Here is a 23204-nt window from a genome sequence, read left to right as displayed (position 1 = left end):
TAATTTCCCTGTAAAGATATCTACCCGTGCTTCTGCATAGGATATAGCCTCATACTCTATTTAATTGAGACCACAAGCACGCCTGATATCGCACGCCCAACTAAGAGAGGTATCTACTGCACTTGAAGCTGCAAGATTAATGAGACCGGACACTTGAACTTTCTCACGAGCTATGTTTTGCATATAGGATATAGCCTACCTTTTAAGAGCGGGACGATTTGTAGACCGACTCGTTGGTTGAGGGCCCTCCACTTCTTTCCATTATCACTATTATCTACCGACACTGTAAATTATGTAGCCTAATCATATTTAAGTTAATTTCCTTGCAAAGATACAATACATCACCAAAAGTATGTGGACACCCCTTGAAATGAGTGGATTCGGCTATTTCAGCCACATCCGTTGTTGACAGGTGTATAAAATCGGGCATTGGCAGTAAAATGGCCTTACTGAAGATCTCAGTGATTTAAAGGATGCCACCTTTCCAACAAGTCAGTTGTCAAATTCCTGCTCTGCTAGAGCTGCCCCGGTCAACTGTAAGTGCTGTTATTTTGAAGTGGAAATGTCTGGGAGCAATAAGTGGTAGGCCACACAAGCTCACAGAACGGGACTGCAGAGTACCCAATCGCGTCTGTCCTCGGTTGCAACACTCACTACAGGGTTCCAACTGCCTCTGGAAGCAACATCAGCACAATAACTGTTCGTCGGGAGCTTCATGAAATGAATGCCAAGCGTCGGCTGGAGTGATGTAAAGTTCGCTGCCATTGGACTCTAGAGCAGTGGAAACGCCTTCTCTGGATAGACAAATCTTGGTTTCGCAGATGGCAGGATAACACTACCTGCCCCAATGCATAGTGCCAACTGTAAAGTTTGTACAGCATACAATGACATTCTGTGCTTCCAACTTTGTGACAACAGTTTGGGAAAGGCCCTTCCTTGCCTCAGACAATGTCCCTGTGTACAGGTCCATACAGAAATGGTTTGTCGAGATCAGTGTGGAAGAACTTGACTGGCCTGCACAGAGGCCTTACCTCAACCTTTGGGATGAATTGGAATGCCGACTGCAAGCCAGGCCTAATCGCCCAACATCAGTGCTGCGACCTCACTAATGCTCGTGGCTGAATGGAAGCAAGTCCCCGCAGCAATGATCAAACATCTAGTGGAAAGCCTTCCCAGAAGAGTGGAGGCTGTTATAGCAGCAAAGGGGGACCAACTTCATATTAATGCCCATGATTTTGAGATGTTCGACGAGCAGGTGTCCACATACTTTGGTCATGCAGTGTAACTGCCACACTTTTCTCCGCCCATGCATAGGCAGTCTTCTCTATTTTATTGAGACCACACATATTGTAGCAATCTTTGATACATGATCCACGTTACAATTTCCACCAAGAGGTTTAACCCTATTGGTAGGATGTTTGCCTTTCATGCCAGAGACCAGGGTTTGCTTCCTGCCCCTATATTTGCTACACTGGTGTCAGAAGTGGGATAGTGGCTGTGAGGCCATCAGAACACACGGGTGAAGTGTGAAGGGTCTTGAAAGAACACATAAGTGCTTGTAATATGCCTACAATAGGTAGGCACGTGCATACGATGCAGAAAGACGACGGTTTGCAAATAATCTGCGGGACAAAAACCCTTTTCATCCCAAAGTTGTCTGTCTGGATCCAAAGGTGCAGCCCTCTTCCTGCTTGAGGTCTTGCCACTGTTGCCACCAAGTGGAGAAACAAATTGCTATTGATACATTTGTCTTACTTATTTTGATGTAAAAAATATTACCTTTATTTAACCAGGCAAGTCAATTAAGAACAAATTATTATTTACAATGACGGCCTGGCAATCCTGTGTGGACAGTGGCTACTGTTAACAGCACAAATGCAACAGCAAACAAACAGTAGATGTGTGTTTGTGTGCGTACAGGCATGTTTGTGGTGTGTGATGTGATTCTATGGTAACATCTACCAAAATACTGTTTTTGTCATATCCTATATCAAACACCAATACAGATGTGTATCTCAGACTTGACGAGACATTGGTAAAGTGCCGGGTAATAGTCATAGTACCAGGAGAGGGAAATTCTAACCACTGTGAGCAATATTTAACTGAGGTCCAAAGGCTATCCAATGCTCAGCGTCAGGCAGCCAATATCAGCCTGGGACACTGCCATTTGTGGGTAAGAACATCTGACCGTGTGCTCTTAAACACTCTCATTTGAAAGGATTTCCTAGCATGTGTCATTTATAGACAGTTAACTGACTGAGCCAGGCACATGAATGTCCCATGGTCGTTAATAACTCAACTCTCCCCTTTCCATCCTTGTATAATGTGTTCAGAGACCACTTTCTAGTTTCATTTAACCAAGATGAGTCCACTCACCATTTATGACGGGTGTAAAGACGGCCATCCCCTCAAAGTTAGGGTCGCTAACAGTCTTGTCCAATATGAGTCCCCCAAAACTGAAAAAGGTCACAATGAAAAACATTCAAACATCTACTGATCAGATACATATATAATAATATATAATAAAAATAATATATGCCATTTATCAGACACTTTTATCCAAAGCGACATACAGTGTTTTACGTATGGGTGGCCCCGGGATTCAAACCCACTATCTTGGCATTGCAAGCTCTATAAACGGAGTCATACAGGACCATATGATAAGGTTATGATACGAATGATAAGGTGTCATGTGTGTCTTACCTGCTGATAGACATGGCTACGAGGACAGGCTGCCAGCCAGAGACGAGGACCTCCTTGATTTGAGGGCTCTTCCGGGCCACCACCACCCACAGAGGGATCAGAGCCAGGAAGAACACACACAACAGGGGAGACAGGTACCAGACGTCTACACAACAGAGAAAACACGTTAGAATAGTGTCCACAATGCACTGTTACCACTCTCCCACACAAATAGAACACAATTCATCTGACATAAGAGCACCTCCAAAATTGTTAGAAATGTTCTGATATTTAAACATTAAAGCTATTTTACTTTTACATGTTTAAATTGGGCTTTGTAAAAGTAGCTAACTGTATAGTTCGTGCAGACCACAGGCAAGAGATGAGTGGGAACTTACACTGAACAAAGGAATTAATGCAACAAGGTACAATTTAAACAATTTTACTGAGTTACAGTTCATATAAGGAAATCAGTGAATTAAAATAAATTCACTAGACCCCAATCTATGGATTTCACATGACTGTGAATACAGATATGCATCTGTTGGTCACAGATACTTTTTAGAAAAAAGTAAGGTCGTGGATCAGAAAACCAGTCCGTATCTGGTGTGACCTCCATTCGCCTCATGCAGCGCCACACATCTCCTTTGAATAGAGTTGATCAGCCTGTTGATTGTGGCCTGTGGAATGTTGTCCCACTCTTCTTCAATGGCTGTGCAAAGTTGCTTATTGGCTGTAACTGGAACATGCAGTCGTACACATCGATTCAGAGCATCCCAAACATGCTCAATGGGTGACATGACTGGCCATGGAAGAACTGGGACATTTTCAGCTTTCACCAGGAATTTCACCAGGAATTGTGTACAGATCCTTGCGACATTATAATGCTGAAACATGAGATGATGGCAGTGGATGAATGGCACAAAAATGGGCCTCAGTATCTCATCACGTTATCTCTGTGCACTCAAATTGCCATCGTAGCAAATGTCTGCCCATACCATAACCCCACCATGGGGCACTCTGTTCCCAACGTTGACATCAGCAAATCGCTCGCCCACGCCACGCCCTACATGCTGTCTGTCATCTGCCCAGTACAGCTGAAACCGGGATTCATATGTGAAGAGCACACTTCTCCAGCGTGCCAGTGGCCATCGAAGGTGAGCATTTGCCCACTGAAGTAATTCACAATGCCGAACTGCAATCAGGTCAAGACCCTGGTGAGTACGACGAGCACGCAGATGAGCTTCCCTGAGACGGTTTCTGACAGTTTGTTGCAGAAATTCTTTGGTTGTGCAAACCCACCCTCATCAGCTGTTTGGGTGGCTGATCTCAGATGATCCTGCAGGTGCAGAAGCCAGATGTGGAGGTCCTGGGCTGGCGTGGTTACACGTGGTCTGCGGTTTCGAGGCAGGTTGGACGTACTGCCAAATTCTCTAAAACTACGTTGAAGGCGGCTTTTGGTAGAGAACTTAACATTCAAGTCTCTGGCTCCCTTATCGGTGGCTTCTAACTTGGTTTCAGATCTTCAGAACCCCCCCCCCCTCCTCATAGGAGCGTTAAAGAACTGATCCTAGCTCTGAAAGCAGACAATTATTTCAGGCCCAGTACCATCGTTGGGCCGCAGCTGTGAGCGATTCAGCAGGCTACTGGCATTACATATCTGGCTAAAACATTACTGTAGCTCTGTTGGCATAACTTTTATCTATAACTTTGACACCTTCTTTGAAACAAAAGATGCTCTACACGAATGACGATGTCCATCCAAATCATCTTGTCCACGCATTTCAAGGCTGCGTTGAGACAATTACTTATCAATGACACAAGCCCTGCTCAGATAATCCCTACCATTGTGTCGCTGAGTTGTCATAGTGCTGCAGTAAATGTAAATTGTCCCAGGAGCGTTGGAAGTCATAATGTAAGTAACCTAATTTACAGTGTATCCGGAAAATATTCAGACCCCTTCCCCTTTTCCACATTATTACGTTACAGCCTTGTTCTAAAATGGATTAAAGAAATACAAATTCTCAAACTACACACAATACCCCCATAATGACAAAGCAAAAGACAGGTTTTCAGCAAGTTTGGTAAGATTATTAAAAATATAAATATCTTATTTAGATAAGAATTCAGACCCTTTGCTATGAGACTCAAAATTGAGCTCAGCTGATTGGACATGATTTGGAAAGGTCCCACAGTTGCATGTCAGAGCAAAGCCAAAACCATGAGGTTGAAGGAATTGTCCGTAGAGCTCAGAGACAGGATTGTGTCGACGCACAGATCTGGGGAAGGGTACCAAAAATGTCTGCAGCATTCAAGGTCCCCAAGAACACAGTGGCCTCCATCATTCTTAAATGGAAGAAGTTTGGAATCAGCAACTCTTCCTAGAGCTAGCTGCCCGGCCAAACTGAGTAATCGGGGGAGAAGGGCCTTGGTCAGTGAGGTGGCCAAGAACCCGATAGCCACTCTGGCAGAGCTCCTCTGTGGAGATGGGAGAACCTTCCAGAAGGACAACAATCTCTGCAGCACTCCACCAATCAGGCCTATGGTAGAGTGGCCAGATGGAAGCCACTCCTCAGTAAAAGCGTGGCCAGACGGACGCCACTCCTCAGTAAAAGCGTGGCCAGACGGACGCCACTCCTCAGTAAAAGCGTGGCCAGACGGACGCCACTCCTCAGTAAAAGCTTGGCCAGATGGAAGCCACTCCTCAGTAAAAGCGTGGCCAGACGGAAGCCACTCCTCAGTAAAAGCGTGGCCAGACGGAAGCCACTCCTCAGTAAAAGCGTGGCCAGACGGAAGCCACTCCTCAGTAAAAGCGTGGCCAGACGGAAGCCACTCAGGAGAGCTCCAGAGTTCCTCTGTGGAGATGGGAGAACCTTCCAGAAGGACAACGATCTCTGCAGCACTCCACCAATCAGGCCTATGGTAGAGTGGCCAGACGGAAGCCACTCCTCAGTAAAAGCGTGGCCAGACGGAAGCCACTCCTCAGTAAAAGCGTGGCCAGACGGAAGCCACTCCTCAGTAAAAGCGTGGCCAGACGGAAGCCACTCCTCAGTAAAAGGCACATGACAGCCCACTGGGAGTTTGCCAAAAGGCACCTAAAGGACTCTGACCATGAGAAACAAGATTCTCTGGTCTGATGAAACGAAGATTGAACTCTTTGGCCTGAATGCCAAGCGTCATGTCTGGAGGAAACCTGGCACCATCCCTACGGTGAAGCATGGTGGTGGCAGAATCATGCTGTTGGGGTGTTTTTCAGCAGCAGGGACTGGGAGACTAGTCAGGATCGAGGGAAAGATGATCGGAGCAAAGTACAGAGAGATCCTTGATGAAAATCTGCTCCAGAGCACTCAGGACCTCAGACTGGGATGAAGATTCACCTTCCAATAGGACCCTAAGCACACTGCCAAGACAATGCAGGTGTTGCTTCGGGACAAGTCTCTGAATGTCCTTGAGTGGCCCAGCCAGAGTCTGGACTTGAACCCAATCGAAAATCTCTGGAGAGACCTGAAAATAGCTGTGCATCAATGCTCCCCATCAAACCTGACTGAGCTTGAGAGGATCTGCAGAGAAGAATGTGAGAAATTTCCAAATACAGGTGTGTCAAGTTTCTAGCATCATACCAAAGAAGACTCGAGGCTGTAATCACTGCCAAAGGTGCTTCAACAAAGTACTGAGAAAAAGGGTCTAAATACTTATGTAAATGTGATATTTCAGTTAATTATAAAATGCACAACAATTTACAAAAAACTGTTTTTGCTTTGTCATTATGGGGTGTAGATTGATGGGGGAACAAAACAAATTAAAATGTAGGAAGCTGCTATATACCACCAAGTGCTAAAAGTCAGAATCTGGATAATATGTGTGAAATGCTTGATAATGTGTGTGATGTCAACAGAGAGGTATATTTTCTGGGTGACCTAAATATTGACTGGCTTTCATCAAGCTGCCCACTCAAGAAAAAGCTTCAAACTGTAACCTGTAACTGTAACCTGGTTCAGGTTATCAATCAAGCTAACAGGGTATTTACAAACAGCACAGGAATTAAATCCACATGTATTGATCACATATTTGCTAATGCTACAGAACTCTCCTGTAAAGCAGTAGCCACATCCATTGGATAGAGTTATCACAATTATGGTAGACATATCTAGGAAATTCAAAGTTACAAATTCTGGACCTAATATTGTGTATAAGAGTTCCTACAATTAGTTTTTGTAGTGATTCCTAAATTGATGTAAAGAATATTTGCTGGTCTGTGTGTGTAATGAGGAGCTTTCAGACCCTTCAAATGACACATTTATGAAATTGCTTACTCCAGTTACTAATAAGCATGCACCCATTAAGAAAATAACTGTCAAAACTGTTAAATCCCCATGGATTCATGAGGAATTAAAAAATGTTATGGTTGAGTGGGATGAGGCAAAAGGAATGGCAAATAAGTCTGGCTGCATAACCGATTGGCAAATCTACCTCAAATTGAGAAATCATGTCACTAAACAGAAACAAAAAAGAAGCGGAAACTATACTAATGAAACAAAGATATATAAAGGATTATAGTAAAAAGCTTTGGAGCACCTTAATTAAATAAAATGTTGGGCAAAAAGGCAAACTCATTCAATGAATCAGATGGCTCATTCATCACAAAACCCTCTGATACTGCCAACAACTTCAAAACATGTTTCATTGGCAAGACTAGCAAATTTAGGCATGCAGCAACAAACGCCGAACCTACGCATCCAAGTATAACTGACCAAATTATGAAAGACAAGCACTGTAATTTTAAATTCCATAAAGTAAGTGTGGAAGAGGTGAAAAAAATATTGTTGTCAACCAACAATGACAAGCCACTTGGGTCTGACAACTTGGATGGAAAATTACTGAGGATGATATTTCCACTCCTATTTGCCATCTCTTCAATCTAAGTTTACAAAAAAAGTGTGTGCCCTCAGGCCTGGAGGAAACAAAAGTAATTCCGCTACCCAAGAATAGTAAAGCACCCTTTACTGGCTCAAATAGCCGACCAATCAGCCTGTTACCAACCCATAGTAAACTTTTGGAAAACATTTTGTTTGACCAGATACAATGCTATTTCACTGTAAACAAACAAAATATAGACTTTCAGCACTCTTGTAGGGAAGGACATTCAACAAGCACAGCACTTGACAAATGACTGAGGATTGGCTGAGAGAAATTGGTGATAAAAATATTGTGGGAGCTGTTTTGTTAGAGTTCAGTGCGGCTTTTGACGTTATTGATCATAGTCTGCTGGTGGAAAAACATGTGTTATGGCTTTACACCCCTCGCTATAATGTGGATAAAGAGTTACCTGTCTTAAAGAACACCCTCAGTGTTCTGTTATGGTAGCCTCTCCAACATAACTGTGGTAAAATCAGGCATTCCACAGGGAAGCTGTCTAGGCCCCTTACTTTTTTCAATATTTACCAATGCCCCGCCACTGGGTCTGAATAAAGCCTGTGTGTCTATGTATGCGGATGACTCAACACTATACATGTCAGCTACTACAGTGAGTGAAATCACTGCAACACTTCACAAAGAGTAACAGTCAGTTTCAGAATGGGTGGCAAGAAATCAGTTAGTCCTAGCATTGTATTTGGGACAAATCATTCACTAAACTCTAAACCTCAACTAAATATTGTAATGAATAATGTGGAAATTGAGCAAATTGAGGAGACTAAACTGCTTTGAGTAACGCTGGATTGTAAACTGTTATGGTCAAAACATATTGATGCAACAGTAGCTAAAAATAGGAGAGGTCTGTCCATAATAAAGTGCTGCTCTGCCTTCTTAACAACAAACAATATCAACAAGGCAAGTCCTACAGGCCCTAGTTTTCCTACAGGCCCTATAATATGCATGTCAACCTTGCATGGCTCAAAGTAGATGAGAGATTGACTTCATCACTACTTGTTTTTGTAAGAAGTATTGACATGTTGAATGCACCGAGCTGTCTGTTTAAACTACTAGCACACAGCTCGGACACCCATGCATACGCCACAAGACATGCCACCAGAGGTCTCTTTACAGTCCCCAAGTCCAGAACAGGCGCATAGTACTACATAGAGCCATGGATACATGGAACTCTATTCTACATCAAGTAACTCAAGCAAGTGGTAAAATCTGATTTAAATAACAGATAAATGGAACAGCGAGGACTATGAAGAGTCACACACAGGTACAAACACACACATACAAAAACACACATAACATGCACAATATACACACACGTACATCTGGATTGTGAGTTCTAGTATTGACTTGTGGCCGGAGGGCACACACTTAATGTATTGTGAAATCTGTTGTAAAAATGTATTTTAATGTTTAAAAATTTTAATATAATGTATATTGCTGCCTTCATTTTTGCTCGACTCCAGGAAGAGTAGCTGCTGCCTTGGCAGATCCATAATAAATACAAATACAACTACAAACTGCTCTGGTGGACATTCCCGCACTCAGCATGCCAATTGCACGCTCCCTCAAAACTTGAGACATCTGTGGCATTGTGTTGTGTGACAAAACTGTCCTATTGTCCCCAGCACAAGGTGCGCCTGTGTAATGATCATGCTGTTTAATCAGCTTCTTGATATGCCACACCTGTCAGGGGGATGGATTATCTAGGCAAAGGAGAAATGCTCACTAACAGGGATATAAACAAATATGCATAACATTTCAGAGAAATAATATTTTTGAGCATATGAAAAAATGTCTGGGATCTTTTATTTTAGCTTATGAAACATGGAACCAACACTTAACATTTTACATTTATATGTTTGTTCAGTGTAACTTCTGACCTCTGCCGGTTCTGAATAATACTACCACAATGTGGAGGTCTTAATTTGATTAAATAGTTATTTACCCAGATACATGCACTCTACTGACTCTATGAATTGTTTAATTACTGCCATCTTTTTTTAGTGTATTGTTTTTGTAATTTTTACCCCCATTTTGTGATTACAATCTTCTTTCATCGCTGCAACTACCCAACGGGCTCGGGAGAGGCGAAGGTCGAGTCATGCGCCCTCTGAAACATGACCCGCCAAACCGAGCTTCTTAACACCCACTCGCTTAACCCTGAAGCCAGCTGCACCAGTGTTGGCGGAAACACTGTTCAACTGACGACCTAAGTCAGCCTGCAGGCACCCGGCCCACCACAAGTAGTCACTAGAGTGTGACGAGCCAAGTAAAGTCCCCCCCTGGCCAAACCCTCCCCTAACCCGGACGACGCTGGGCCAATTGTACCTGGGATCAATCCCCAGGCTGTAGTGACGCCGCAACACTGCGATGCAGTACCTTAGACCGCTGCACCACTTGGGAGGCCCTAATGACTGATTTCTAATTAAAAGTTTAATTAAACCGTTCATCCATTATTATAAAGCCATACCTCGGTACTGGTAGAGTATAGTACTGACTCCAGCCAGCAGGGACAGTGTGATTAGATCTCCCAGACTGGCAGCGATGGGTGTGGCCACATTGTCTGGGTTGATGCCCACTTTCCTGGCGCCAATGATCACCCCAATCATTACCAGACCTATGGAGGGAGGGAGAGAGAGGGACGGAGGGAAGGAGAGAGGGAAGGGAGGTAGAGCGAGGGATGGAGAAGTGAGAGAGGGGGTGACTGTGAGCACAACCATTAACAGATACTACGGTCAAGACATTTGGAATCTCAATCTAATAAAGACACCCTGAGGGTGAACGCACCTAGAGACAGTGCTGCCACGAATGCAGTGATGATGCTGCTGGCACAGAGCACAGCAGCTTGGTCCAGCTCCACCCCACCTCTAGACATGGCCCCCAGTAATATGGCTGCCACGGCAGCCAGGAAGCCCACCACCGTGGCCTGAACCTGTGGAGAGAATCGATCTTCATATCCCCTGGGTCCATCCATCACATCTAATATACCTTATGGGCTTAGGCTACCTTCATTATTATGCCTTGGATAATGTGTGACCAAGAGCTATCTTGACCTCTTCCTAACCTTGGACGAGTCTAACACAGCTGTTTTTATGGTGAGCCTGTTGATCCTCGAGGTCAAGTTAGGCACTGTAACTGTAGCCCAAGGTTGTCTTTCAGATTTGGATATAAAAGGCCAAGTAGTGCCGTGGAAGACTTATGTTCATCTTCCTGTCTGCCTGTCTCCCAATAAATCAATTGGAGATTACCTGAATGAGAGCCAGGTTGCTGCACACCATCGTCCACTGATGCTTGGGGTCATCCATCTGTCCAGTGTTAGCCTAAACAAGAGAGCTCATCATTAGTACAGCATACACCAACATCAAACTTTGGCTTTTCAACAAGAGCGTTGCATTTGATTATGTGTGGGGAAATGTGTATTTATTTACACTTTGACACTAGCCCCTAGGAGTTAGCAAGAGAGCATTGAGAGACCAGGCCACTTTGCCGTCCTACTTGGGCTAATACTACGTACTATATACAATAGTATGCGGTCCTATGTAGCTCAGTAGCCGGTAGAGCATGGTGCTTTGAACGCCAGGATAGTGGGTTCGATTCCGTACATAAAATGTATGCAAGTATGACTATTAGGATTAAAGCATATTCTAAATGGTATACTGTATATTGTTATATTTATATTAGGATGCTGAAGATGTTGACCTCATCCCGTCAGTAGAGGATGCCTGTTTATTCTTTAAAAGTGCCTTCCTCACCATCTTAAATAAGCATGCTCCATTCAAATTACAACCAGGAATAGATATAGCCCATGGTTCACTCCAGACCTGTTTGCCCTTGACCAGCACAAAAACATCCTGTGGCGTTCTGCATTAGCATCGAATAGCCCCTGTGATATGCAACTTTTCAGGGAAGTTAGGAAAGCAAAGGCTAGCTTTTTCAAACAGAAATTTGCATCCTGTAGTACAAACTCTAAAAAGTTCTGGGACACTGTAAAGTCCATGGAGAATAAGAGCACCTCCTCCCAGCTGCCCTCTGCACTGAGGCTAGGAAACACTGTCAATACCGATAAATCCACTATAATTGAGAATTTCAATAAGCATTTCTCTACGGCTGGCCATGATTTCCACCTGGCTACCCCTATCCCGGTCAACTGCCCGGCACCCTCCACAGCAACCCGCCCAAGCCCCCACCATTTCTCCTTCACCCAAATCCAGATAGCTGATGTTCTGAAAGAGCTGCAAAATCTGGACCCCTACAAATCAGCCGGGCTAGACAATCTGGACCCTCTCTTTCTAAAATGATCTGCCAAAATTGTTGCAACCCCTATTACTAGCCTGTTCAACATCTCTTTTGTATCGTCTGAGATTCCCAAAGATTGGACAGATTACCGACCATTTCGAATCCCACTGTACCTTCTCCGCTATGCAATCTAGTTTCAGAGCTGGTCATGGGTGCACCTCAGCCACGCTCAAGGTCCTAAACGATATCATAACTGCCATCGATAAGAGACATTACTGTGCAGCCGTGTTCATCGACCTGGCCAAGGCTTTCGACTCTGTCAATCACCACATTCTTATCGGCAGACTAAACAGCCTTGGTTTCTCAAATGACTGCCTCGCTTGGTTCACCAACTACTTCTCTGACAGAGTTCAGTCTGTCAAATCGGAGGGCCTGTTGTCCGGACCTCTGGCAGTCTCTATGGGGGTGCCAAAGGGTTCAATTCCCGGGCCAACTCTCTCTCTCTGTATACATCAATGATGTCGCTCTTGCTGCTGGTGATTCTCTGATCCACCTCTACGCAGGTGACACCATTCTGTATACATCTGGCCCTTCTTTGGACATTGTGTTAACTAACCTCCAGATGAGCTTCAATGCCATACAACTCTCCTTCCGTGGCCTCCAACTGCTCTTAAATGCAAGTAAAACCAAATGCATGCTCTTCAACCAATCGCTGCCCACACCTGCCCGCCCGCCCAGCATCACTACTCTGGACGGTTCTGACTTAGAATATGTGGACAACTACAAATACCTAGGTGTCTCGTTAGACTGTAAACTCTCCTTCCAGACTCACATTAAGCATCTCCAATCCAAAAAAGCATCCTTCACTCAGGGCCTCCCGGATGGCGCAGTGGTTAAGGGCGCTGTACTGCAGCGCCAGCTGTGCCATCAGAGTCCTGGGTTCGCGCCCAGGCTCTGTCGTAACCGGCCGCGACCGGGAGGTCCGTGGGGCGACGCACAATTGGCCTAGCGTCGCCCGGGTTAGGGAGGGCTTGGTCGGTAGGGGTGTCCTTGTCTCATCACTAGCTTTAAGCACCAGCTGTCAGAGCAGCTCACAGATCACTGCACCTGTACATAGCCCATCTGTAAACAGCCCATCTTTCTATCTCAGTTTAATTTAATAGCTGATGTATATATTATATTGTAATTACTTCGCCACCATGGCCTATTTATTGCCTTAACTCCCTTATCTTACCTCGGCAGGGTAAGTGGTTAGAGAGTTGGACTAGTAACCGGAAGGTTGCAAGTTCAAACCCCCTGAGCTGACAAGGTACAAATCTGTCGTTCTGCCCCTGAACAGGCAGTTAACCCACTGTTCCTAGGCCGTCATTGAAAATAAGAATTTGTTCTTAACTGACTTGCCTAGTTAAATAAAGGTAAAAAATAAAATTGCACTCACTGTATATAGACTTTTTTCTTTTTTTTCTACTCTATTATTGACTGTTTATTCCACGTGTAACTCTGTGTTGTTGTCTGTGTCACACTGCTTTGCTTTATCTTGGCCAGGTCGCAGTTGCAAATGAGAACTTGTTCTCAACTAACCTACCTGGTTAAATAAAGGTGAAATAAAATAAAAAATACTGTATTTATTTATTTTGCTCCTTTGCACCCCTGTATTTCTACTTGCACATACATCTTCTGCTCATCAATCACTCTAGTGTCTAATTGGTATATTGTAATTACTTCACCACCATGGCCTATTTATTGCCTTACCTCCCTTTTCTTACCTCATTTGCACACACTGTATATAGATTTTCTTCAACTGTATTATTGACTGTATGTTTTGTTTATTCCATGTGTAACTCTGTGTTGTTGTATGTGTCGAACTGCTTTGCTTTATTCTTGGCCAGGTCGCAGTTGTAAATGTGAACTTGTTCTCAACTTGCCTACCTGGCTAAATAAAGGTGAAAAAAATAAAAAATGTTTAAATGTGGACTCACTGCAGTGGAGAGGCGAGCAGCCAGGGTCATCTCCAAGTTGCCCTTCAGTCCCACCAGAGCTGGAACCAGGATGAAAATCTCTGTGATGACCTTAAACACCTCCCAGTGCTGAAACACACAGAAATCATCATCAACTGTATCCTTTCAGCCAGACCACAACAGGGATAAACACTTATATTGTCCTTAAATACAACCATCACCCCAACGCAAAAACAAAAATCATCCAACACCAGCAGCCCTTCTTTCAATTGTAAACTGTGATCTTCAAAATTAAATATTAATCTCAAATTTTACTTGAGTTTAATCTCAGTGATATATTGGCAACTATTTTGTCAGATAGACTTTGTCAGACAGAAAATTAAAATAGCTTAATTGAGTGTCTAAGAGTTCCTCTTGACAACGTGTCTACAAACCCCCTACTGAAGATCTAAAAATAGAGGCATGTATAAATAAACAGATAAGTCAGCGTTGCCAGGATGGGGGTGGGGTAGGTTATTTTTAAACGCCGCTCTCAAGTTCTTCTCAAATGTTGACTAAAGGCTGTCACATATCTTGGTGAAGCGTCCCATTTCATTTTGCCTCCACTGGTCGGCGGTCCAGAGCCCTTGCTCCAGCTCAGAGCTCCGACTCTGTGGCCAAATTGGCACCCTAGTCCTTATATAATGCACTACAAAGGGAATAGGGTGTGGGGGCTGTGCTTTGGAAAAGTGGGTGGGGTTATATCCTTCCTGTTTGGCCCTGTCCGGGGGTGTCCTCGGATGGGGCCACAGTGTCTCCTGACCCCTCCTGTCTCAGCCTCCAGTATTTATGCTGCAGTAGTTTATGTGTCGGGGGGCTAGGGTCAGTTTGTTATATCTGGAGTACTTCTCCTGTCCTATTCGGTGTCCTGTGGGAATTTAAGTGTGCTCTCTCTAATTCTCTCTTTCTCGCTCTCTCTCGGAGGACCTGAACCCTAGGACCATGCCTCAGGACTACCTGACATGATGACTGCTTGCTGTCCCCAGTCCACCTGGCCGTGTTGCTGCTCCAGTTTCAACTGTTCTGCCTTATTATTATTTGACCATGCTGGTAATTTATGAACATTTGAACATCTTGGCCATGTTCTGTTATAATCTCCACCCGGCACAGCCAGAAGAGGACTGGCCACCCCACATAGGCTGGTTCCTCTCTAGGTTTCTTCCTAGGTTTTGGCCTTTCTAGGGAGTTTTTCCTAGCCGCCGTGCTTCTACACCTGCATTGCTTGCTGTTTGGGGTTTTAGGCTGGGTTTCTGTACAGCACTTTGAGATATGGGGCGGCAGGGTAGCCTAGTGGTTAGAGCGTTGGACTAGTAACCGGAAGGTTGCAAGTTCAAACCCCCCCAGCTGACAAGGTACAAATCTGTCGTTCTGCCCCTGAACAGGCAGTTAACCCACTGTTCCTAGGCCGTCACTGAAAATAAGAATTTGTTCTTAACTGACTTGCCTAGTTAAATAAAGGTTAAATAAAAACTAAAATATCAGCTGATGTACGAAGGGCTATATAAATTGATTTGATTTGATTTTGTCAGCCTACCGCCCTCTCTCTCTCTCTCTCTCTATACAATGAAAGCCTCCCCAGACCAACCTTTCCCACCTCCAAATCTGATTTGTATGGCAATGGAAGGTGGAGAAAGAGTTCAAAACTGATATCCAAAATAGAGAGAGGATATAAACAGAAACCCAGTTTGGATTATCATGAAAAACTGATAAGCAAATCATAAGTCATTGTCCATCTTTCCAGTGACTAAAATTGCTATTTCCCAGAGGGGTTACAACAGGAGGGAAACCATTCTCAAAACAATTCTCCCAGATGTCCTGCTGGCCTTTAATGATCTGACCATTTTGATTCCTATCAAACTACATAAAAATAGGACTATAATAGGTAACACACACACACACACACACACACACACACACACACACACACACACACACACACACACACACACACACACACACACACACACACACACACACACACACACACACACACACACACACACACACACACACACACACAAACACACAAGTAGGAGGAGATAGGAAGCCCATCACATAGATCCATACTTGAACAATATCCATGATGATGCCAGCGGAGACCATTCCCAGTCCAGCCACCAGGTATGGCAGCAGCACCTGGGCTGCGATCTGCCAGGAGCTCTCAGGCAGGAAGCCATGGGCAGAGCGGGTCAGCTTACAGGTGAAGCCACGCAACTTCTTCCCCTGGTAGCACAGCTCCAGTTCCAGCCGAGTCACCACCATGATTGTACACACTTACCCCATTACTCAAACACTTGACTGGTAGGGATAAAGGGCCGGGGGGGTGGACAGTGACAGCCTGAGATCCACAGACAAGTACTTGGTTCTTTCGCCAGTAGGCACCACAAGCTAGTGTCTCTGCCGCTTACCTCACAGGTGGGAGCTTGACTTCACTGCAATGTTGCTTTCTGTGATTCATGAAAGGTCATTACAACAAAGCTGGTGACTATGAAGTAGTAACAATGGACCCTGAAAAGTGGGTGAACTTGATTAAAGTCCTCTTAAAGTTAGGCGTTGTTCTTGTTCTGTCCTCGCCATGTCCTTGACCTTAGAATACTCCTTTACCCCAGAAGAAATGAGAGTGAATGGAACAAACTCAGAAAACCCCAACAGTCTAGTCCTTTGATGCGTCAGTCCTGGTGAGGGGTCCAGATGTCACTAGAGTGATCACTCTCTCCATCATATGATACACCAACAGCTTGCAGGCTCCATCTTACTACCTCACAAACAAACAATTAACCTATACCAAGAGGCTTTCACTCAATCCCCAGTCCTTGAGAGAGAAGAGAAAGAGGCAGCAGGTGCAGTTGATCCTTCTGCCCTATTAGATGCTCCTGTTCCATTTGTTTGACTTTTCGATGGTCCTTTGCTGGCTATCTGACAGGAGAAGTGTTCTCTGTGTCCTCTGAGAAAATGGCAACGCAGTAGGTTCCTGGAGACTCATTCACCATCAAGGGAGGCATCTGCAGGGGGAGGGCTGTCTGTCTGCGCCACAGTCATTCAGGAGGATGACCGGTTTACAGACTGAGACACACTCTCTCTATTCCTCCCTCTCTCTCTCTAGTGTCGTGACTCACTCACTCCATGCTCCCTCTCCCTCTTAAACGCACAGTTTATCCCCCCTCCGACTTTCCTCTCGTTATTCTAGCACACAGAGTCTCTTTCCGCTTCGGTTGTAGTAACAGGTTCAAGTCCTGTCAGAAACATATGTCAGGGACCTGCTCTTTACTCTAACTGGTGGGCTGGCTTTGCTCCTCTCTGGGTGTCACCCCATTTCATGAGACCACTTGGTATCTGCCCCTCTCGTATCCTCCCTCAGTCCTTATTTTCATGCCCCTCTGCTCAGGCTGCCTCTGTCTATCCCTCTGCATGCTGTGACTGTCTCTTTATGTTAGGGCATCCTACCACTTCCCTCTCTGCCGTCAGCAGTATACGTAGAGCTGATCTCACCGCTGTGTTTCCCCTAAACCACATGCACGATGCAGAGGGACGGAAAGAGAAGGTGAGACAGAGAGGGAGAGAGAGGAAGCGAGAGCCAGCATCTGATTACTCACCGGTGGGTAAGCCGGCTGCCAAATGCCAGGGACGACGGGCAGAGTAGAGGACAAAGCCAGCGCCATGCAGCATCAGAGCAGTGATTCAGCGAAAGAGACATGCAATGAGCCATACTTCAGCAGCATACCAACCCTCTCCTGTTGACACTTCTCTTTACTCTTCTAATCCAATAATGTTGAAATCATGGAATGCTGCAATCTAATAAAATATGCATCACATTCACAACCACCCTGAATATCAGATATATTGCCCAGCCCAACTTTAAGGACACAATGCATAACATAAACCTAAAGTATGCCAACTTCTTGCATACTAACATTATGTTTTGTCCCTGAATCCCATTTATTTCGAAACAACACCTAGCCCATGTTGACTCCTTCTTTATTCACTGCACTGCCACTGACTGTCATTCGCTTTTGAGCACTTTGGAGCTTTAGGGCACTAGATGGTAGCCTCGTACAAACCATCCTGATCTCGCAAGCTTACTGTCTGTTTCGCTAGCGAACATATATGTAAGCTCGCGAGATCAGACGGCTTTGCCAGTCTAACTAGATGACACAATTGGGGTGGACATCTTGAACCTTTGAATAAATTTGTTGAAAATGCATTTCCCCAAAGGTATCAAGGAATTAGAAAAATGATTTGAAACTAAAGCTGTAACCAGCTGGTTGTCATCCAAACACTGTCAAAAACAGTCAAAAACCTAATGCATATTTAGCAAGGTCTTGAAGGGTTAAACACATTTCGAGCTGGATCTACTTTGGACTGATGAAAGCATTATAGCAAAACAAATGACATGTTTTAACCAATCTGAGTGGCATGTTTTTTAAGGTAATTTATGTTTTAAGAATCAATATTGAAGTGTTAATACACTTTTATTCCTTTGGAAGTATGAATTATGTCCTCAAATACTGATGAGATTAGACACCAATATGTTGGCATTATTACTTGATAGATCATCCAACAGAGTAAGCGTAAGTGACTGCCTACTGTATATACTTCATAGTCATGTGATGCATTCACTCGAACATGAGAAGGCTGGATATCGGGGTTCAAGACAACATGGAGCACTCACCTGGACACTGTCCAGCACCATCCCAGCCATCACCATCCCCATCCCAGCCAGCAGGTAGGGAAACAGCACCTGGAGACCGATGAAAATGGACGACTCTTCTTCCACCTTGGCCACGGCCACCTTCTCCTCCACAGCCTTCTTGACGGGCTGGATGGGGGGCAATAATGGCAGCTCATCTTGCCCATCTAAGGTTCCCGCCTTGGGGCTGGCACTGCCACCTTGGCCTTTCCCCTTGCCCTTTGACTTGGACTTCTTGGACTTCCCCTTCCTCTGGTGTACCTCCCCTTCTGGCATGGTGGTGGTGGATGTGATGTCTTACACTGAAGAGAGATAACACGTTCCACACAAAGGTAATCAATAGTCTTACATATCATGCACCAAACCTGCTTGCTAGATACAGTGACATAGGGCAAATTGTAATATGTCTTGCATTGGCACTGGCATGCTCCAGCACGATGGCAACATTGCAGAAACATCCCAGTAAGCAAACTCATGATGAAAATACCTATTTTAGACGTCTTTTCCTGCCATTGACGTCATGTGCATTTTAGTGGCTGAAAGAAAGGTGAAAATAAAGACTTTTCTGGATGTCGAATATATATTATCTGAACATCAAAAATATGTATTTTCCGGACTATAAATAAATATGCATTTTTAGAACATTGAAAAGATGTCCATTTCGGATGTTGAAAAAACATATTTTCGGGACGTTCAAAATACGTAATTTACAGATGAAAATATGTAATTTCGGTCATTGATTTTTATGGCCAAATTTCAATTGCACATAATTAGTAAGCATTATATCACAATATTATTTTTTCAAGCCTCTTAATATAGGAAAGACGAGCCAACTGAAGAATGCACCAAAATATTTATTATTGCTCCCATCTACCACATGCACTTACACTACCGTAAATTTGGGGTCACTTAGAAATGTCCTTGTTTTTGAAAGAAAAGCATTTTTTTTTGTCTAGTAAAATAACATCAAATTGATCAGAAATATGTAGACAATGTTAATGTTGTAAATGTCTACTGTAGCTGGAAACAGCAGATAAAAAAAAAAAATGGAATATAGACGTACAGAGGCCCATTACCAGCAACCATCACTCCTGTGTTCCAATGGCACCTTGTGTTATCTAATCCAAGTTTATCATTTTAAAAGGCTAATTGATCATTAGAAAACCATTTTGCAATTATGTTAGCACAGGTGAAAACTGTTGGTCTGATTAAAGAAGCAATAAAACTGTCCTTCTTTAGATTAGTTGAGTATCTGGAGCATCATCATTTGTGGGTTCGTTTACAGGTTCAAAATGGCCAGAAACAAATAACATTCTTCTGAAACTCGTCAGTCTATTCTTGTTCTGAGAAATGAAGGCTATCCCATGTGAGAAATTGCCAAGAAACTGAAGATCTCGTACAACGCTGTGTACTACTCCCTTCACAGAACAGCGCAAACTGCCTCTAACCAGAATAGAAAGAGGAGTGGGAGGGATGCTGGCCTTCTAGGCAGAGTTCCTCTGTCCAGTGTCTGTGTTCTTTTGCCCATCTTAATCTTTTCTTTTTACCGGCCAGTCTGAGATATGGCTTTTTCTTTGCAATGCTGCCTATTATAAGTCCAAAAATTAACAAGCTATACGTGCCACGCCCCACTCTCGTAAAAAAACAAGAGCAGCAGCATTAATTATACAATTTCTCTCCACTGCAGCAATCGTGTTCGGATCTGTATGGGCCCTACCGGACAAGACAATTCAAATTACACATACCCCAGACTCAGACTCTTTAAGTATATCAAAAGTGTGCGAGTTTGAGCATGTGTCCATTAGGTTTATGGATTTATTTTTTAAATCAGCATGAATTAATTTGAGCAAAAAAAAGCTTCACTTTTATTCCATAGGCTGGGATCCACACTATGCAGCTGTTGCAAGAGGCATTTTTCACTTGGTGTGTCATCATAGTGGTCTCTGATTTATGGTCAGACTCGCTTACGTTGAATACATTTAAACTTGCTGCGTTTTTCAATGCTGATTTGAATGTCATTGAGAAAACATAAGTATCAAATATTTGTTTTCGCAAACATCCCTTCTGAATTTAAAACTAAACCTCGAAGTAATCATCTAGTTTTTCAAAAGTATCTCATCTGCTTACAATATTTGTGCCTGTAACGGACTACAGTTACCGTTTTTGTAATCCTTTACATGTAACGGATTTGACAATGTAGTAGAGGCTCTTTAGTAGAAAGTACGCCAAGACCTTGCCAACGATTACATGTAATCCGTTACTCCCCAACCACGCTCCTAATTTTTGACACACACAGAGGCTCTATGAATGTAGCCTACTGCCGTTTTGATGACTCGTGATTGGCCAACAACTAGCTACACGTGCCACGCTCCACTCTCGTAAAAAACAAGAGCAGCAGCATTAATTATACAATTTCTCTCCACTGCAGCAATCGTGTTCGGATCTGTATGGGCCCTACCGGACAACACAATTCAAATTACACATACCCCAGACTCGTGACAATCATATCAGATCTGACCCAGACCCATGACATTAGTTGCAATTATCGGGTATTCAGGTGCTGGTGGATCCGTGAAACTGTCTAGTCCAGACCGGACAAAATCTGAACCAAACGACGTTGAAATAAAAGCCAGTCTGGACACCCCTTGCCTTTTTGACAATGTAGTAGAGGCTCTTTAGTAGAAAATACGCCAAGACCTTGCCAACGAATGATAGGTGATTTATGTTTGATAGCATGCATAAACAAAAACGGTTTGCTGATGACAACCATAGATTTATGCATGACAATGACCCACTACTCCTGCCTTGAACCATTCATTATACTGTCAACAACGTCACCACCTGGGGTGTAAGCATTACCCTAAACAGTTGCAAAACGTTCTGTTTTGCTACGAAAACTAGCGTTTCTATTGGACATAATTAGGTAGGTACCGCCCTGTTTACTAAAGCTGTCCAATAGAAACGCGTGTTTTCGTTGCAAATTTTGGAGTATTGATTACTTTACACCCCTGATTCAACAGACAGCTATGTAGCAATCAAATCCGATTACCCCACTGCTCTGACGTTATGTCCAGGTATTCCCGCTGACTCTTTGCCTTCATTTTCCCTTTGATAAAGCAAATCCCGATTATGAAGACGAAACCTCTGAAAGCTTGTTAAAATAAATTCATAAAGTAGTAAGAAGCTTTAGCCTAGCGAAAATGTTGACGTGTAGTTGTAGGGAATACCATTGTACAGGAAGCTGACGTGCACATCCCATAATGCTTGTGCATAGGTAACCAATGGTTACACCAGCAAAAGAGTCTGATTGGATCGGAATTGAGTAGTGGAGTAGAGTAATGCATAACCCCGCCCATTAGAGAAAGTGAACAGTGGTGTGTGATGGTGTGACGGAAAGTGAAATTAAATTCCATCCATCCAAAATGAAATTAAATTCCATCCATATTGTAGCTCTGGAAGCAACGACGACAGCAGTTGCCTAAGGCATTATATATGTATCCATTAAAAACAAGATAGGCTATATCATTGATGACTGATGAATTAATTGAGGAACATACTATATTCTATTATATTCTTCAATTTCATTTAATAATAAGCAAAACAATAACTTGTAACATCAGAACTATAATTAATCTATTACATTCCAATGAATGTACTTTGTCATTTGTTATTTACATGAGCAAGTTTATACATTTTCTCATTATCTGACCTGTTGTTTCAATGCTGTGGATCCTGATGCAGTCATTCTAAACACAACACTCCTATGCAACGGTCATATTCAATGTTCTTACCTGTTGTTGCAGAAGCTCTTAAAGAAGAGCATATGAGGCCGAGATAGTGCTCCAGAAAAATATGGTCACAAAGTTCAGTGGACACCAAGAATAACTGATCTATGGAGTGGGGGCTCCAGAACTGGTGGCTTAAAGAGGGGGTCGTCTTAAATTTCAGCCCGGTTGGCAAATTAGGATACCACCCGCCTGCCTGACCTCATCTGCCTTAGAGGATGGCGACAGCAGCAGCCAGCAAGCACTTTCAAACACTCAAATCACTACATTTGTTTGTGTGTAAACTACAAGTACGTATGTAAGCAACTTGACTGAACAGAAATTCAAATGGCAATGGTTGCACCCACATCAGAGGAATTTGTTTTGAGTTTACCCAGCATCAGTGCCAAGTCATTTACTCAAGTGCTCCTATGGTCAGTGGCAACAATTTTTTTTAAAGACCTAGTGCAGTCCAAAATGAGATTTGCTTGTATTTTATATATATTTTTGCCTTATGAGGTTGGAATAATACTGTTAAATTGTGTAAATGCTGATAATCCCCTTTTAGGTTAAGAGCAGTTTGAAATGGCCACCTGAAATTTTAACCTGTTTTGTTGGGATGGAGCTATGGCCTGCCTGGTGATATGTTAATTTTATTTTATTGATTTATTTTACCCTTATTTTACCAATAAGTTGACTGAGAAAACGTTCTTATTTACAGCAACAACCTGGGGAATAGTTAAAAGGGAGGGGGGAAGATGAATGAGACAATTGGAAGCTAGGGATGATTGGGTGGCCATGATGTTATGAAGGCCAGATTGAGAATTTAGCCATGACACCGGCTAGACCAATAAGAAAGAGATTTCCAATCCTCTCTGCCAATAACAGCTAGTTTTCAGTTTTCCCCTC

At 43.5% G+C, this 23204-nt stretch overlaps 1 protein-coding gene across 6 annotated transcripts in view; it reads right to left on the bottom strand.

Annotated features, from left to right (window-relative positions):
- Positions 1-22540, bottom strand: part of LOC139368365 (solute carrier family 41 member 1-like) — a 28745-nt gene extending 6205 nt beyond the window's left edge. For 2 of the 6 annotated variants that reach the window (XR_011626952.1, XM_071107142.1), the window contains exons 1-8: positions 22323-22540; positions 18514-18833; positions 13827-13934; positions 10860-10931; positions 10399-10543; positions 10082-10228; positions 2704-2848; positions 2377-2456 (exon numbers count right to left, since the gene is read on the bottom strand). Coding sequence is in view for 5 of the 6 variants with exons in the window: in XM_071107142.1 (XP_070963243.1) it covers positions 2377-2456; positions 2704-2848; positions 10082-10228; positions 10399-10543; positions 10860-10931; positions 13827-13934; positions 18514-18807 (991 nt within the window). In the remaining variant the exon portion in view is untranslated. The other 4 variants (XM_071107145.1, XM_071107146.1, XM_071107144.1 and 1 more) reach the window with 4 other exon arrangements.
- Between the last annotated feature and the right edge of the window lie 664 nt (positions 22541-23204).

The sequence above is a fragment of the Oncorhynchus clarkii genome, chromosome 16, assembly GCF_045791955.1.
Source record: "Oncorhynchus clarkii lewisi isolate Uvic-CL-2024 chromosome 16, UVic_Ocla_1.0, whole genome shotgun sequence".
Classification (NCBI taxonomy): domain Eukaryota; kingdom Metazoa; phylum Chordata; class Actinopteri; order Salmoniformes; family Salmonidae; genus Oncorhynchus; species Oncorhynchus clarkii.
Note: the sequence above shows the minus strand (reverse complement) of the source record. Positions and strands in the feature narration are given on the sequence as shown.